Genomic DNA, 17,382 nt, shown 5'->3' with positions numbered 1-17,382 from the left:
TCAGTTCTTGGCTGTGGGTTTACTATATCCCCTGAACTCCCACCCAAGAATTCTGCTACATCCCTGCTCTCTATCCTCCAAAGTGTTTGGGCCAAGACCTGTCCCCACCCCTCAATCTCACCCCACTGCCACCGCTTTCAAGATTGTAACATCCCTGCTCTCAATGCCCATTCCTGCAGCAGCTCACCAGCGTCTACTTTCTCCCAAATTGGGCCAATGATCATTCTACACTTGAAGCTAGAATGACCCCACTCTCCCTGCCCCCACAATTTATTCTATCCAACCAGCTCCCCATAAGTCAGCTTTCTATAAGTACACCTTGCAGAGGTTTGGGAGTACCCCAACTTCCCCCACCCAGATTTCTTCCTGAGCACCTCCAGTGCTCCTCAGCACCATGGGTCCTGCCCAGGCCTGGGCTCACTCACCTTCATGTCTGCCAGCAACTGCAGACCATCCTGTGGTCGACGGCACCCAATGGCCAAATTGCAGAATGTCTGGAAGTTAGGGACAATTCCCCTCTTTGCCAGGACTGGCAGCAGTGCCTATGGGAATAGACATGGCATCACCATAAGCTGTACCCCACTAGCCCCAGCAAAAGCTTCGCCTGTCAAAGCCCTTGGCTGGATGCTGGAGATCCGAGGGGTAGAGCTTTGCTCCAAGGCCTCAAGCTCCCTCTGCTGGCCACATTGGACACTGGCCTCAGCCCATTATTTAAGGGCCCAGGTCCTGTCCAGCCACCTCCCCAGAATTCAGCTGTTCTACAAGTACACCTCGCATTCTAGCTTGCCTGTCTCCAACATGCCGTCCCTTCTCCCTGAATGCCCTTCATATTCCTGTCCCTCTCTACTTCTCTGTTGGCCATCCATCCCTGCACTTGGGCTTTCAATGACCATGGAGTACCAGAGGCCTTAGGGGCTCATGGTCCCGTGGTCCAGGGTGGGAGATGCCGACAACAGTGTGGTAAGTGCAGGCTGACCCAGAGAAGGTTCCGCAGAGGGGCTCTATCATATGTAGCTTCTCTAGGGAAAGGTGCACTCTGCGCTGTGAGCCCGATGGCAGAGGCTGTGTCTTTGTCATCTTTGATGTTCCCAAGTGCCCAGATGAGTACTCTGGCAAAAAAAGGCATCACATAAAAAACATGTCATATGAATGGAGGGCCCCAGTGTCCTCATCAGTGAAGTGGGTGTGGTCAGTAAAGAAACAAATGGATGTGGAGCTCTTAGAACAGCATCTAGCACAGAGTAAGTGTGAAGTCAGTGAGGTGGGGTGGCTGAAGGGTAGGGATACTCAGGAGCCACCAGCCACCAATCTGTGAGCTCCTTGAAGAGGGCTGGGAAGGTAGCTCGCTCGATTCCCAGCTTTTCACCTGAGGCCAGGCTCAGAACATGGGCCCTGGACAGTCTGCCCAATGACTGTGGATATGGATAGAGAAGATATGACCTACAGTCGGAAGGTCAGAGGAGGGAGGGGGAAGGAGGGCTCCAGAGCAGAGTCCTGTGCCTGCCTCCATGCTCACCTTTGCCCCCTCCAGATCACCCAGCTTGCTCTTCTTCCTCATCAGAGTGTTGAAGAATGTCACATCGGCCTCCACCTGGTATGTGTCCAGGACAGTCAGCAGTGAGGATTCTGCGGGGCTACCAGGATCTACCACCTCAGCCAGAAGCGTGAGGGTTTTGATGTCAGGCCGGAGTCCGTGCTCTGCCATCTTGCCCAGGAAGCCCTCCAGGCCCCCCATTAAAGCCAGCCTGTCTGCTGATGTGGTCACGGTCCCAAAGGAGACCACAGCCGAGGGGACCGGCCCCAGGGTCAGGAGGTTAGTCTCCAGCTCCCGGGGAGGCGGCTCTGAGACCACAGAGGCAAGGGCCACAGTGTGATCAGGATCCACTTTGGTTTCCATCTCAGGCTGGGCCTTGCTGGGGACTCTGGCCTCCTGAGGCTCTGGAGGCCTTTCAAGTGCCTGAGAAGGTTCCAGAAACAGCTGCCTCTCCAGGGTCTCCACGTGCAGCTTGGCTGACATGCTGTCAACCATCCCAGCCTGGGCTTTCTTCCTTGCCTGCCGCCCACCTGCCCGGGGCTGGAGCAGCACCATCTCTTCCCTGGGTCTCAGGAGCAGCGCTGAGGCTACTTCTGGGTCCCCCAGGCCGCAGTCCCGAGCTGCCCCCAACAGCAGGTTGTAGCCATGCCGGCTTGGCTGGAGCCCCAGACTCAGCATTTGCCTCCACACCTGCCAGGGAGAAACAAGCCTCAGCTCCATGCTCCCTCTCAGGAGGGAGAAGGCACTGAGCCAGCAACCAGCTGGCAAACACAAAGGGTGCAGGAAGGACCGAGTATGACTCCACTCCAGGCTCTGGGCAAGAACCTGCGAACTCTATGGGAAACTTCAGGGGAGTATCACTCCTTTCCTCTTTAGCTCACCCCAAAACTGTTCTGTTTCACCCTTCTGCCCTCTCTCAGGGCCCCCGTACCAGGGAATAGGCTTCTCCCTAGGCCTCTGCCCACCTCTGTACTCCCTTGGGGGTGGACGGCCAGAGAGGCTAGGTTATGGAAGTCTAGGGCTAGGCCAGTGGTCGGCAAACTCATTAGTCAACAGAGCCAAATATCAACAGTACAACGACTGAGCCCAATTTTTTAAACTTAAACTTCTTCTAACGCCACTTCTTCAAAATAGACTCGCCCAGGCCGTGGTATTTTGTGGAAGAGCCACACTCAAGGGGCCAAAGAGCCGCATGTGGCTCACGACCCGCAGTTTGCAGACCACTGGGCTAGGCCAACTTAAGGATTGGATTCAGCTGCACTCCCTGAGTGCCTACTGTGTGCCCTGCCCCAGGCAGCTTTCTCACACTTGAGAGCATAAGGCAGGTGTGGGTGGCGGGGGACTTAGCCAGGTTGTGGGCCTAGGCAGCCCCATTTCCTCATAAATGAGATCATTTTCATCCCCACAGCACAGTGTCTAGTATGCTGTGTGTTCTCCAAAAAGCTGTGATGTCTGGGTGACTGACACGAAGAGGGCACCACATGGGCTCAAGGTATCACTTGCTCCTCCTTTTGTGCTCAGGTGAAAGCCACACTCAGTGGGCCTAGAGCTCTGATTTCTGCCCTCATCAGGGACCACTGTGCAGGTGAGGCAGGGGTTGGTCAGGCCCAGATGGACACATCTAGCAAGAAGGTTGCTATCCACCACACAGGAGGGCAAGGGTCTTGGCAGGTACCTCCTCAGGGAACGATTACAGAACTGAGTTTCAGCAGGGACACAGGCCCTATCCCATGGTGGCAGAATTCTGACTCTAGAGTCAGATGAACCTCATTTCCAGTCCCAGCTCCACTGTTTAGTGGCTGTGGGACCTAAGACAAGTTACATAAGGAGCCTCAGTTTCCTTATCCGTAAAACAAGGCTACTGGTGCCTAGCTCAAGCAGTTTAATAAGTGCAAGACACTGTGCATAGCTGTTAGTATTACAGACTGTTTCTAACTAGAACAGATCTAGGCCAAGGAGAGGGAAGAACTAGGCCGTGGTTGGTTTTTCACTATAAAGCTTGCTAATGGCCAGAGGATGGCCAGTGGCCACTCCTTTCAGCGAGTCTGGAACGGGGGTGGGGTGGGGGGGGGGGCACGGGCGGGCAAACATTTGGTCCAAGGCTGTCTCAGATCACTAGGGCTCAAACTCTGTGTGGACCAAATGCCTGGAGATCCTGATGAAATGCTGATCTGGATGCAGTGTATGTGTTATGTGTGTGTGGGGGGGTGGGGGGATGGGGGGTGGGGGCGGGGGTCTGTGACCCTGGCAAGTCCCAGGTAAGGTTGATGCTGCTGGTCTAAAGGCTACCCTTGAAGTAGGAGGGCTCTAGGTGAGCTGCCAGTCCTTCTCTACTTGGAGGAGCTAGAACAGCTATGGTACCACTGCGAATACTGCCTACCCAGTTGATGAGTGGAGTTCTTCCTGGGAATCCAAGGTGAAATTAGAGCAGCATGTCTCAATGTTGATGTCTGTGAGACTCTCCCAGAACTACATGCAACTCCTGGGGTTCCCCTACAGAGAGGCTGAGGGGGTGGCTGTGGGATATGATTGAGCAAGTACCCCAAGTAGATGTGCTGCAGGAACCACAAGCTTGGTAGATGCAGACCAGCTGCACAGAAGGCAGCCGAGCAGAGTAGGAGACCATGAGCTGGCTGTGCCCTCACTCTCAGCAGCCATGCCACCACCGCCTCCTAGGGCCTCCTCTCCCTTCATCTGTAAAATGAGGTGGGGCAGGGGAGCACTGTGCTCTGGGAAGACCAAAATATGGCAAATATAAAAACACCCAGCCCAGGGCAGTAGCAGGAGCTCAAGAAATGTACAAAGGATCATCGTTTGCACCGGACACAGGGGCACGGAGTGGAAGTAGTGGGGACAGGAGAGGCAGGAAGGCAAAGTCAGGAAGGACAGACCTGCAAGGCATATCGGAAGCCTGTCTTCTTGTCCTGGATGCAGCCCACGAGCAAGTAACTGAAGGTCTCCTCTGTGACCGCATGTCCTTTATAAACAATTTCCTAGGAGAGGGAATAAGGAGGTCCTGTTGGGAACCTGTGGCAGAGCCCAGACCCGCCAACTGGGTCTGGCTCAGGACAGACATTCCTGGGGCAGGTCCAAGTCTGCACATAGTGAAGAGGTGGAGCCTGAATCTGGCTGGCTGGCTCAGAACCAGCTCCTGAGCTGAGCTGTTCAACTGCTGCCTGCACTTCCTCCTCCTCTCTTTCCCAGCTGCTCCTATCACTTCTGTGCACCCCTCTGCAAAGAACACCACAGTGGTCACTTTTAGCCCCTGTACTGGAAATTGAATCGCAAACCCCATAATTCTGCCTCTCCAGCAGGGCAGGCTTACTCAAGGTAACCGACCCAGGACTGACCAAAGGCTGCTCTGTACCACATGGTGCCTGGACAGTCCATCAGGTCCCCTAACCTGGAATGGGCAGGTGGGATCTTGCTATGTGTGATGAGGAAAAGCTGTCAAGTCACTCTGGGTAGAAGGTAAGAACAGAGTGAGAAATGCCTGAGGGAAGAGTGTGAGGACAAGGCTGCCAAGGGCATGCTGAGCCCTGACACTGCCCTGGTTCTCCTGAGGTTTAGTTGTGGCGACCTAGAGCCTTCCCGGCTTCCCATAAGGCTGTTTCAGTGTGAACTCACATCTGTCCCACTTCCTTGCAAGCTGAGCAAGCACACCTATCATCCGCTCATGGTATTCCATACTCAAACCCTGTATAGGTCTCCTCTGTAAACTAGAAATTAAAAACCTTCTTATGGGACTGCTGAGGAAGATAAGAAGCTACAAGTCAAAGCTCTAATGCAGACAAGCCCATGTTCAGCACTCCCATGCCTCCACTCACCCAGCGCCCTGGATACTAGGGCTTAGGCTCCCACTACTCCTTCTATGCAGGAGGCCCTCCCCAGTGAGCAGACTCATCTTTAGTGCTATGAGGTCACCTTCCCCGTGGCACCACCAAGCCCAACACAGCCGTGCACAGACCCCAATGTCCCCATGGGGTTAGGGGTCTCTCTGTCTGACCAAGGCCTCTGAGATCAGGGTCTCGTCAGATTTACCTGTGAACCCCAGAGCCCAGCACGGGGACTATCTCATTGGTCCCTGAACCTTCCTGTGTGAGGGACACAGATGGCCACAGCCTCACACCTGCTACATGGGACAGATCCCAAGTGGGAGGCAGGAAGGAAGGGCATCCCCACCTTGAACACGTCGAGGCACATCCTAAGGTCTGCACACTTGGCTGTCACCTTCAGCAAGGCGTGATATGTTTTCAAGTTGAGCTGGAAGTTTCTGGCCTGGAGCTGCTGCCGTAGCTTTAGGGCACTCTGCAGAGCAGAGTCCTTCCAGGGGGACTCAGCGCACACATTGAACAGGGCTGTATAGGTGGCATCGGAGGGCTCCAGGTCCCGCTTTTTCATCTGTGGAGATGGGGAGAAACTTAGAGGTAGCTCTAGGATCAGCTGGACACACAGGTGACAGGCACCCAAAGGACACTAGAGGGGACTCCATTACTGCATTAAACAGGCCTGGGAGCAGGGCCTGCACAAAGGCAGAGCTGAGTGACACATCATGGCTCGGCTTTCCAAATCCAACTCAGCCAGAGGGACTCTGAAAACTGATCCCGCATCCCAGTTACACCAAACGATCCTTCCCAGGGTGCTCATCAGCTCACCCTCGGCCTGAGGTGCTTTAAGCAGGGTCTTCCTGATGCTCTCACCCTCTTGCCAACCAGGTCACACTGACTGTTAAGGGGCTTGGGATGGATCTGCTCTGGGAAAGGATGGGAGGTAGTAATCAAAGCCCCACTGCAATGCTTACTAACTGAACGGTGGTGGGCAAGTTAGCTCCTCATTGAAAAACATAGGAATGATACTGTCACCTTGAAAAGGGTTGGGTAGAAGAGTGACCCCCAGACCAGTAGCAGCCAGGAGCATATTACTACAACACATTTCAGGGGCCCCCACCCTGGGGAGTCACAAACCCCAGGCTGGGGCTAACACAGTGCTTATGAAGCCCTCCAGGTGACTGAACTCCTGGTAAAGTCAAGCACTCATTGTTTCCCAGATAAGGGCCACCTGACCAAGGACAGGCAAGGAGCTGCTGCGGAAGAATGTGAAAAGCCCTAACCCCAGGGTAACCTTGGACAAAGTACTTTATCTCTCCAGGCCTCAGCTTCCTCATCTGAAAAATGAAGACAGTGATCCCGACTTCGAGGATGACGGACACTTGGTATATATTCACACTGTCGACAGATGTGTACTAAGAACTTACTACGAGTCAGGCACTGGCTAACAGTGGTTACCAGGACAGATACAGCCTGTCTCACTGAGCCTACACTAGAGGGTGAGACACACACCAGACAAATAAGTAACCAACAACTGTAGTAAGTGCTGTGAAGGACACCCACAGAACACAGGCTGGAAAGGGAAAGATAGTACCTTCGTGGTAGAGAAGCCTGGCAAATACCACGTTACCAAGTGCCCATGGTTAACGTCTCCTATGATAAGTCATGGTGATGTTGTGAAGACCTTATATAAGAAGGGCATGTCACCTCTGCGATATTCTTCCCCCAAACCCATGACCCTAGTCTCACCATGAGAATGTAGAAATTCTCAAATGAGTGACATTCTACAAAACCCCTGACCAGTACTACTCAAAACTGTCAAGACCATGAAAAACAAGGAACCTCAGAAAATGTCACAGATTGGAGGAGCCAGTATGGGAACCTGGATTGGATCAGAAACAGAAAGGTTATCAGTGGAAAACTGGTGAAATCCAAATACAGTCTGGAGTTTAGTTAACAATGAACTATGAACTAATAGTGGTTTCTTAGTTTTGACAAATGCACCATCTAATGTAAAATGTTAACACAGAGGAGGGGGGTAGGAGTATTTGGGAACTTACTTTTTTTTTTTAAAATATATTTTATTGATGTTTTACAGAGAGGAAGGGAGAGGGATAGAGAGTTAGAAACATCGATGAGAGAGAAACATCGATCAGCTGCCTCCTGCACACCTCCTACTGGGTATGTGCCCGCAACCAAGGTACGTGCCCTTGACCGGAATCGAACCTAGGACCCTTCAGTCCGCAGGCCGACGCTCTATCCACTGAGCCAAACCGGTTTCGGCAGGAACTTTCTATATTATCTTTGCAACTTCTCTATAAATCTAAAATTATTCTAAAATAAAATTATTATTGGGGGGCAGCAGCAAAGTAATAGAAAATAGCTAAGGTTAAATAGAATGGCCTGGGCTTCTCTGAGGAGGTGACATATGGGAATTCACTTAAGGATCCTCCAAATGTAAGTGCTGCTAAGCACTCTTAACCAAGAGCCACAATAAATGTGCTCCCACCCCACCCCCTTCACTTAGTACTTGAGTGCTTTTCTGCTGGCTAGAGTGCTGATCAGGGCAGCCAGCCTCTTATTTTTCTATGCCAAGACATTTAATCAGGTCTTTTAAAGAATATGTTACTTTATCATTTGTAAGTACAATTCCTCCCCCTTGCTCCCAGTAGAGATGATCAGGCCTGGAGTAGGAGTGTCCCAAATGACAAGACTAAGGCTCCCAAGAATCCTTGTTGGAGTAAAGGATGTCCCAGCTTCTGGATGCAGGAGAAGATGGGATCACTGCTGCTAGAGTCCACTGCTCTTTCCTGACTCACAAAGGAAATAGTTTCTTGGTTCTGAGAATTACATACAGGACACACCCTAGAGGAGGGTGAATGTAAAGTAAAACCATGTTCCAAGAGAATAAAAGCCCTTTTTCAAAGGGCCAACTTTGAAAAAATAAAAAAAGGGACCAATTTTGAAAGAAAGGTGCGTGTGTGAGTGTGTGTGTGTGTGTGTGTGTGTATGTGTGTGTGTGTGTGTAGTGGTGGTGGAGTTGTGAAGACAGGGATGAGAGAAAAGGAACACAAACAAACTGGGCAATGGAAAAAGACCAATGTGTGGGGCCTTCCATGGCCAGGCAGATGCTGGAGGACTTCCCATGTGATCTCATGTAATTATCCAAGATCACCTCCATTTACAGATGATGCACCTGAGGCCGAGGAGGTTAAATCATCTGTCCAGAGTCATGTGCAGCAGGTGACACATTCAGGATCAGCACCCAGCTCTTTTTGGTCCCTAAATCCATGCTCTTCAGAGTCTTGCCCCTGCCACCCCTATGCCCCCACTCACATCATTGTAGAGCCGGAAAGCCTTCTTCAGGTAGCCAGCCCGCCCACAGCCCCCAATCAGCACCGTGTAGTTGCACTCAAGAGGCTGGAGTCGCTCTTCCTTCAGCATCTGCCTCTCAAACAGGTCCAGGGCCTCAACCAGCTGGGGGAGGAAGAAGGAAACAATAAAGGGGGTTCAGGGTGGCCTCAGAGACCCTCAGCAGAGGGAGGGAGTTTGAAATTGTGGGACCCTCCCTGAGCCCAAGACCAGGCCTGCCCAGGAGCTAAACACCTGCCCTGGGCCTCTGCCACCAGCCTCTTGGTCCCTGTGCTCTGCAGCATGAGAGCTTTGTGTAGCCAGGAAGGAAAGCCCACTGGACTCCCACCACCTATGGAAACTCTCCACCCCACACCGACAGCCTCCTGAGATGGTATAGGACAGTGGTTGGCAAACTGCGGCTCGCGAGCCGCAGTTTGCGGCTCTGTTGACTAATGAGTTTGCCGACCACTGGTATAGGACGACAGCCTTGAGTGACCAGCTTCCTCCAATTGCAAACTCCCTTGGCCCACAGCTGTCTTTGACCCATCCCCACCCCTAAGCTATTCCCCTTTAAATCCTTGGTTCACTCCTTTACTCCTTATTTTTTCATCCATTAATTCAACCAGTAGTTACTGAGTCCTCTATGCCAGGCAAGATCTATTTGCTGGAGATACAGCTGAGAACAAGAGGGAGCTCCCTCCTGGTGTTCATCTTCTAGTCTGAAAAGACAGACACCAAATGAGATAACTAAGAAAAATATATAGTAGGTCGAGTGGTGACTGGTGCTATGAACAAAAATGAAGCACTAAGTGCCAGAGGGTGTGGGAGGTTCAGTTTTAGATATGATAGCCAAGCAGGGCCTCAGAAGATGACGGGTAAGCAAAGATCTGAAGGAGATGAGGGAAGAAGCCCCATGTCTATCTGAGGGAACAGCCAGTGCAGGAGTCTGCCGGGGAGTTGGAGGACTGCAGTAGTTAAGTGGAGGGATAGAGGGGTCATGGTGGCAGATATTGCAGGCTTCATAAGCCGTTGTAAGGACTCTGCTTCTCTTTATTTCTCAACTTTTCATTACAAAAACACACAAAAATGGAGAACAGTGTTAACTACAAGGATTAACGTTTGGCCAATCTTGTTTCATCTATACTCTGCACTCCCCCTATAAACAGAATTTTTGAAAACAAATTCTAGACATCCTATCATTCCATTCATAAAATCTTCAATACATACCTCTAAGAGAACTTTATACATAAACAGAATGTCATTATCAATACCTAAGAAAGTGAACATCTTCAATGTCAGTCAATATATTAGGAGTTTTGGAGGGAGGAGTAACAATAACTGCTTTCTGCTTCAAGAGGATGGCTCTGTGTTTAGAGCTGGCATCCAGGCAGGAGACGGCCAGAGCGGCGGGGAGACCTGTGACAGGTCTAAGGGGGCAAAGAGAAGGGTAGGCTTCGGCGTTCAGCAGCAATGTTGTGAGAAGTGTTAGGATTGGCAACATTTTGAAGTTAGAGCTGGGAGAAAAAGGGAAGAGTTAGAAATGACCTGAAGTCACTTTACCTGGGCAGATGGAATAATGGGGTTGCCATTTAGTGAGATGAAGAAAGTGTAGAAAAAACAAGGTTGGGAATGAAAATTTCAGGTCAATGTGGGTAAGTGTAAGGGAGATGCTGAGAAGGTAGCTGGATACACAGATCAGGAGCCCACGAGAAGGCCGGGCTGCAGTGAGGAGGGGGCACTGAAAGCCAGGAGGCTAGTGGGTCACCTGGAACAGCACCCAGGGTGAGTGAAGACCAAGGAGAAAATATAGCCCTGAGAACCCAAACCTTTAGGGACTGAAAAGGTAGGGCAGGCCCTCACACAAAAAACTGAGCTACCAGGGATGTTAAGAGCCAGGAGCAGCAGAATCCAAAGGTTACCTCACCTTTCCGTCCTTGATCAGGTGTTTGCACTGAAAGAAGTACCAATAAGGGGTGTTTCTTCGGCCCTGCCATGATTTTGGCTCCAGCTCCCTTTCATCATCTTCTTCATCTTGCTCCCTGAGCCGTAGGTTATACAACTGGGCCGTCGATTTGCGGAACATTCTCCGGGAGGAGTATTTGTCAGAGAGAGTCCCAAAACTCTCTTCCTCCTCTTCCTCCTGGGTGGCCCTGGGGCTGGGCTGGCTTGGGTCAGAGCTGAGGCTGCGTGTGTTCTTCTGGCTCCCCTGGCTGAGGGGCAGCTGAGAGAGGGAGCTGCTGAAGGCTGCTTGTACTGGCCCAGTCAGCCTCATGGACTTCAGCCACACAGGCCCTTCCCTACCTCCTGCCAACCGGGCACTAAGAGGGTCAAGGTGTTGCAGGATAGACAGTCCCAGGGGCCAGGGGCTGGAGAAGAGCCGGGCAAGTCTCACTAGGTCCATCTCTGGCTTTTACCTCCAAGACCTGGCATAGGTCAGAAAAATAATGAAGTCAATAACTTCAGGTTCATAACCCAAAAAGGCAGAAAAAAGACAGAGAAGTGGTTACAAGCATGATCCCTGAGGTTAGAAAGCCTAGATTCTGCCAAACAACCATCCATGAGTCCCTGGGCACTCACTGCTCTGGTCTCAGTCTCTTCACCTGTAAACTGGGGTTAACGATAACGTCACCCACAGAGCACTGTTTGAGTGAGGTCTCAGATACATAGCGTGCAGCACAGTATTGGCACAGTAGGCACTCAACAGATATAAGCTAGTGATATTATCAAGCTACTAGTGGCCTGATGCACAAATTCATGCACATTGAAAGGAAATGAATTAGAAGAAATATTTTAATATCGCCCTTTCTCTATAATAGAAGTGTCACGATCGACAATGACAGATTGAAACACACGTGCGATTGGTGCCAGCGAGAGCTTTATATCTATAACTAGTGGCCCGGTGCACGAAATTCGTGCATGGGAGGAGGGTGTCCCTCAGCCCGGCCTGCACCCTCTCCAATCTTGGACCCCTCGGGGGATGTCCAACTGCTGGTTTAGGCCCGATCCTGTGGGATCGGGCCTAAACCGGCAGTTGGATATCCTTCTCGCAATCCGGGACCGCTGGCTCCTAACCGCTCACCTGCCTGCCTGCTTAATCGCCTCTAACCACTCTGCCTGCCAACCTGCTCGCCCCCGACTGCCCCCCCCGCACTGGCCTTCTCGCTCCCAACTGCCCCCCCCCCACCAGCCTGCTTGCCCCCAACTGCCCTCTCCTCCTGGCTTGATCTCCCCTAACTGCCTCTGCCTCGGCCCTGCCACCATAGCTTTGTCCAGAAGGACATCCAGAAGGTCTCCAGGTCTAATTAGCATAATACCCTTTTATTAGTATAAATAGAGGCCTAGTGTACGGGTGGGGGCTGGATGGTCTGCTCTGAAGGGGGTCCCAGATCAGGGTGAGGGTGCCCTTGGGGGTCAGGGCCTGGGGCGGTTTACAGGCCAGCCACACTCCCATCGGGGTGGGGGTCCCCACTGGGGTTGGTGCCAGCCTGGGTGGGGGGCTGAGGGCCGTTTGCAGGCTGGCCACACCTCCACTGGGGTGAGGGTCCCACTGGGGGGCATGGCTGGCCTGGGTGAGGGACTGAGGGCCGTTTGGGGGCTGTTTGCAGGCCGGCGAAGCCCCCAGCTTTGTCTGGAAGGATGTCTGGAAGGTCTCCAGAAGGTCTCCCAGTCTAATTAGCATATTACTCTTTTATTAGTATAGATAATAAAAGTGTAATATGCTAATTATACCGGACGACCTTCCAGACGAAGCCCAGAGGTGGGGGCCGAAGCAGAAGTGGCTGCCACAGCGTAGGGGGCCAAGGCAGCTGCAGCAGCGGCAGGGGGCCGAGCCCTTTGCACCAATTTTGTGCATCGGGCCTCTAGTATATAGATGAACCTGCTTAATTAGACCTGCTTTCTGATTTAGCTAAACTTTTTCCAGCCCAGTGAAGCACCCCAACTTCTCTTTCAGGTAATTATTAGCAACACAACAGCAAATATCAACACGAAGCAGATTATTATTGTAGATCACACAGGGAGAACGAAGGGTACAATATTTAACTGCAGCAGTGTTTGACTATATTCTGTGCAGTGAAAAAACCTGAAGTCATTTTCAAGGTCCACTATTTCTTACTTCTTTTCAGTCAGGTCAAGTTTCTAAGCTTTCTAAATCTCCGTTTTCTGGCTAATGAGAAGAAAATACGATTCTACCGAGTCCCCTATCTATCTACTCCAGGACTTCTGTGAGGATTAAATGAGATGAGGCATGGGAAAACACTTCACAGACATTTGGTTAAAGTGTGAAATGTCGGACACAGACAACAGGGGGTTGGGAGCATGAATGGGAGGTGGGGGGTAATGGGGGAATAAGGACACATATGTAATACCTTAATCAATAAAGAAATTTTTTTTAAAAAGTGTGAAATGTTTGCACCTGGCTATAAAGCAAGTTGTGTTCCTGGGCTGAAGAAACTGCAAGGAGGCTAGTCACTAGGGAGAGGAAGTTGGGCGTTGCTACATGACGTCATTACCCGGACGGTCGGACACTTAGCATATTAGCCTTTTACATATATAAGAAGATAGATGATCTAAGAGCACAGGTGCTGAAATGAGAGCTGAGTTTGAGACCTGAACAGAGTTGTGTGACTGTAACCATTAATTGACCTTTCTGTGCCTCAATTTCTTCAGCTGCAAGATGAGGATAATCCCACTCACCTTACCACAAGGATATAAAGATTAAATGAGATGTTTTTAGCACAATGTCTAGCATTTAATAAATGTTCAAAAATTACAGCTATCATTTGTTATTGGGGGGGGGGGGGAATGTTGGTATTTTGGGCCTATGCCCAGGAAAGCTAATTCAAGCACTTATTTTCTGCAAAAAGTTGTGGACAAATGGGCTAGTTGTGGACATAAGTGCTGTCCAATATGGTAGCCACTGGCCACATATGGTTACTGAACACATGAAACGTGGCTAATCTGAATGAAGATGAACTATAAGTATAAAATACACACCAGATTTCAAAGACTTTGTACCAAAAAAATATAAAATACACAATTATTTTACAAGATGAAATGTTAATATTTTAGATACACTGGGCTAAAGAAATTTTAACATTAATTTCACAATTTCTTTTTACTTTCTTTAATATGGCTACTTGAACATTTAAAATTACAAATGCGGAGAAACCAAGATGGCGGCATAGGTAAACACCTAAACTGCTGCCTTGCACAACAATATCAAAACTACAACTAAGAGACAAAACCGACACCATCCAGAACCACAGGAAAGCTGGCTGAGTGGAAATTCTACAACTAGAAGAAAAGAGGAAAGCACATTGAGACTCAGAGGAGCTGCAAAAGGCTGAGGTACGGAGACTCGCACGCGGAGAGGATGGGCAGCTGTGTGCACGGGCGGCTGAAAGCACGGCTGGCTTTCTAAAGTGGGAGGGAGAAGGAAGCTCCCGACTGCACTGAACTCCAGTCCCGGGCGAGACGCTGGGAAGCCAGACTCATTCAGGGGGAAACTGGACTGTCAGGAAAAGAGAAAGCACACTGAGACTCGGGAGCTGCGGAAGACAGAGGTCTGGAGGCACGCGCGCACGCGCACAGAGAGGACTGACTGCTGAATGCACGGAAGGCTGAGTGCGCGCTGGCTTTCTAAAGCGAGAGGGAGACAGAAGCTCCCGACTGCACTGAACTCCAGTTCTGGGCAAGTTTCTGGGAACCCCGACTCATTCGGGGAGAAACTGGACTATCTGGCAGCAGGCGAAACTCAAGGGCAGCTTTCTCTCAGAGGTGCTTGCAGCAATTACCGAGGGACACTGAGACCCAAGGGCCTCATAGGGCAGGGCTGACGGGAAACCAAAGCTGTCTGCTCCGCCCTGAAACTCCGCCCCATCCAAGCTGAGCACAGAGGCTTTTGCAATTTTGCAAGTCTTGTCTCATAAGAGTGTCTCCAGCACAGAAGTTCTCCCAGCGCAGACACAGCTGATCCTCACAGCCAATTGGCCTGGAAGTCAATTCCTCCCAGTGATACCAACAACAATCAAGACTTAACTACAACAAGACTGTGCACACAGCCCACAAAGGGGTGCACCAAGAGTGTCCACCTCAGGTAACTGGGAGGCTGAGCCACTGGGCCCTATAGGACACCTACCACACAAAGCCACTCTACCAACTCATGGAAGCAGCAAAAATGCGGACACAAAGAAACATACCACAAATGAAAGAAATGGAGGAAAACAAACGACTGGATATAGAGTTCAAAACCACGGTTATAAGGTTTTTCAAGAATTTCCTAGAAAAGGCTGATAAATTTAGCAAGACCCTCGAGGATATGAAAAAGGACCAACTAGAAATTAAACATACACTGACTGAAATAAAAAATATTATACAGAGATCCAACAGCAGACTAGAGGATCGCAAGAATCAAGTCAAAGAGTTGAAATACAAAGAAACAAAAAACACTCAACCGGAAAAGAAAAAAGAATCCAAAAATATGAAGATAGTGTAAGAAGCCTCTGGGACAACCTCAGGCGTACCAACATCAGAATTATGGGGGTGCCAGAAGAAGAGAGAGAGCAAGATACTGAAAACCTATTGGAAGAAATAATGACAGAAAATTTCCCCCACCTGGTGAAAGAAATAGACTTACAAGTCCAGGAAGCGCACAGAACCCCAAACAAAAGGAATCCAAAGAGGACCACACCAAGACACATCATAATGAAAATGCCAAGAGCAAAAGACAAAGAGAGAATATTAAAAGCAGCAAGAGAAAAACAGTTCATTACCTACAAGGGAGCACCCATACGATTGTCAGCTGATTTCTCAACAGAAACTATGCAGGCCAGACGGGAGTGGCAAGAAATATTCAAAGTGATGAATAGCAAGAACCTACAACCAAGATTACTCTACCCAGCAAAGCTATCATTCAGAATTGAAGGTCAGATAAAGAGCTTCACAGATAGGAAAAAGCTAAAGGAGTTCATCACCACCAAACCAGTATTATATGAAATGCTGAAAGGTATGCTTTAAGAAGAGGAAGAAGAAGAAAAAGGTAAAGATAAAAATTATGAACAACTAATACATGTCTATCAACAAGTGAATCTAAAAATCAAGTGAATAAAAAAATCTGATGAACAGAATAAACTGGTGAATATAATAAAATCAGGGACATAGAAAGGGAGTAGACTGACAATTCTCGGGGGAAAAGGGGTGTGGGAGGTGTGGGAAGAGACTGGACAAAAAGCGTACACCTATGGATGAGGACAGTAGGGGGGAGGTAAGGGCAGAGGAAGGGGTGGGAACTGGGTGGAGGGGAGCTATGGGGGGAAAAAAGAGGAACAATTGTAACAATCTGAATAAAGATTTATTAAATTAAAAAAATAAAATAAAATTACATATGCGCTCACACTATATTGTTATTGCACAGTGCTAGGCTAGAGGTCCTGCTCTGCATACTTGAAACTCTTTCATTAAAAAATATCAAAATAACCAGCATGAAAAAATGTTAAAGTCTAGTTATATCAGATGACCATTGGAAAGACTTCAGAGGTGATGGCAGATTGAACAGATTAATAACTGAGGCCCAGGAAGGGGAGTGACTTGCTGGGGGCCCTGCAGCAGTGCTGTGGGTCAGACTGGTCAGCTTCCGAACTGGGCTGTCTTTGAGCCCCGGGCTCAACCCTGGCTGCCACACTCACTGCCCCTCTGGCCTGTCCCGGCTGGGATCCCGGCTCCTGTGAGAGTCAAATAGGACAACCTCTCTTGACCAGCACCCTAGTGACACTAGTGCAGAGGACCTTTATCATTCCGTGTCTGGTGAGGCCTGAAACTCAATAAAAACAAATGTGAACACGTATGTAATTTTAAATTTTCAAGTAGCCACATTAAATGAAGTGTTTACCTGCACTGAATGAGATATATAGGTTTACAAAAAATATATACCGAAATAGGTATCAAATGTTTTAAAAACTAACTTATCTATAGTAGTATATATGCTTCTTTTCAACATACTAAATAACAAGATCCTGTCATGTCAAACAGCGATGATGGAAATAATAGCTTGTAGGTAGTAGTTGCAGATTCTCTAAGTATCATTTACACTCGTCCCCACTTGAAATCACGACTTAGTTTTGGGCACTGCTAACACTACACGTCAGTCAGGGAAGAAAAAGCTGTTCCACGCAGAGACAATAAAGGTGAAATTTTCTTCCTGCCCAAGTTCATTAACCTGCCAGGCTAATAAAACTCCTGCGTTAGAGATACACTGCCGCTGTCCTCCCCTCGGAGGACCCGACATTCCCCCGGGGCCTCAGGCCAACCCGACCCCTCCACACTGGCCTTTAGATCCCCGGTTTCCTCACCGGACGCCCCCGGCTCAACCTGGCCTGTTCCCGTCCGGATCCCGGGCTCCAGTGCGGGTCAAATAGGAACTCGCTCCGAGTCCGGCCCAAGGAACGCGGGCCAGGCGTCCGCGTCGACCCCGCGGGGATACACTTCCCCGCCTCGCCTCTCAGCGTCGCGCACCATCTCCCTACACCCACCCGCCCGCCTCCCACGCCCCCGGAGCGCGCCCCGGCCAACCTCCTGCAGGCGCAGTCCGTGTCGCGAGCTCCTGGCGCGTGGATACAAGTTAGACGGGCGTTCGGCTGGCAGCTAGTCGAGCCTAGCGGAGCAGGCCGT

At 50.1% G+C, this 17,382-nt stretch overlaps 1 protein-coding gene across 3 annotated transcripts in view; it reads right to left on the bottom strand.

Moving 5' to 3' along the window:
• The window catches only part of LOC308253629 (pentatricopeptide repeat-containing protein 1, mitochondrial-like), a 21,245-nt gene extending 3,863 nt beyond the window's left edge, over window positions 1-17,382 (bottom strand). For 2 of the 3 annotated variants that reach the window (XM_080679255.1, XM_080679253.1), the window contains exons 1-7: window positions 17,284-17,382; window positions 10,640-11,138; window positions 8,698-8,838; window positions 5,717-5,935; window positions 4,426-4,527; window positions 1,517-2,224; window positions 426-542 (exon numbers count right to left, since the gene is read on the bottom strand). In XM_080679255.1, the coding sequence (XP_080535381.1) occupies window positions 426-542; window positions 1,517-2,224; window positions 4,426-4,527; window positions 5,717-5,935; window positions 8,698-8,838; window positions 10,640-11,116 (1,764 nt within the window). In that variant the 5' untranslated portion in view covers window positions 11,117-11,138; window positions 17,284-17,382. Of the gene's footprint in view, window positions 1-425; window positions 543-1,516; window positions 2,225-4,425; window positions 4,528-5,716; window positions 5,936-8,697; window positions 8,839-10,639; window positions 11,139-17,063; window positions 17,242-17,283 lie in introns of those variants that run through there. The other variant, XM_080679254.1, reaches the window with a different exon arrangement.

The sequence above is a fragment of the Plecotus auritus genome (genome assembly GCF_963455305.1).
Source record: "Plecotus auritus genome assembly, chromosome: 7".
NCBI classification, from domain to species: domain Eukaryota; kingdom Metazoa; phylum Chordata; class Mammalia; order Chiroptera; family Vespertilionidae; genus Plecotus; species Plecotus auritus.
The sequence above is the reverse complement of the archived record's forward strand: the minus strand, read 5'-3'. Positions and strand labels throughout refer to the sequence as shown.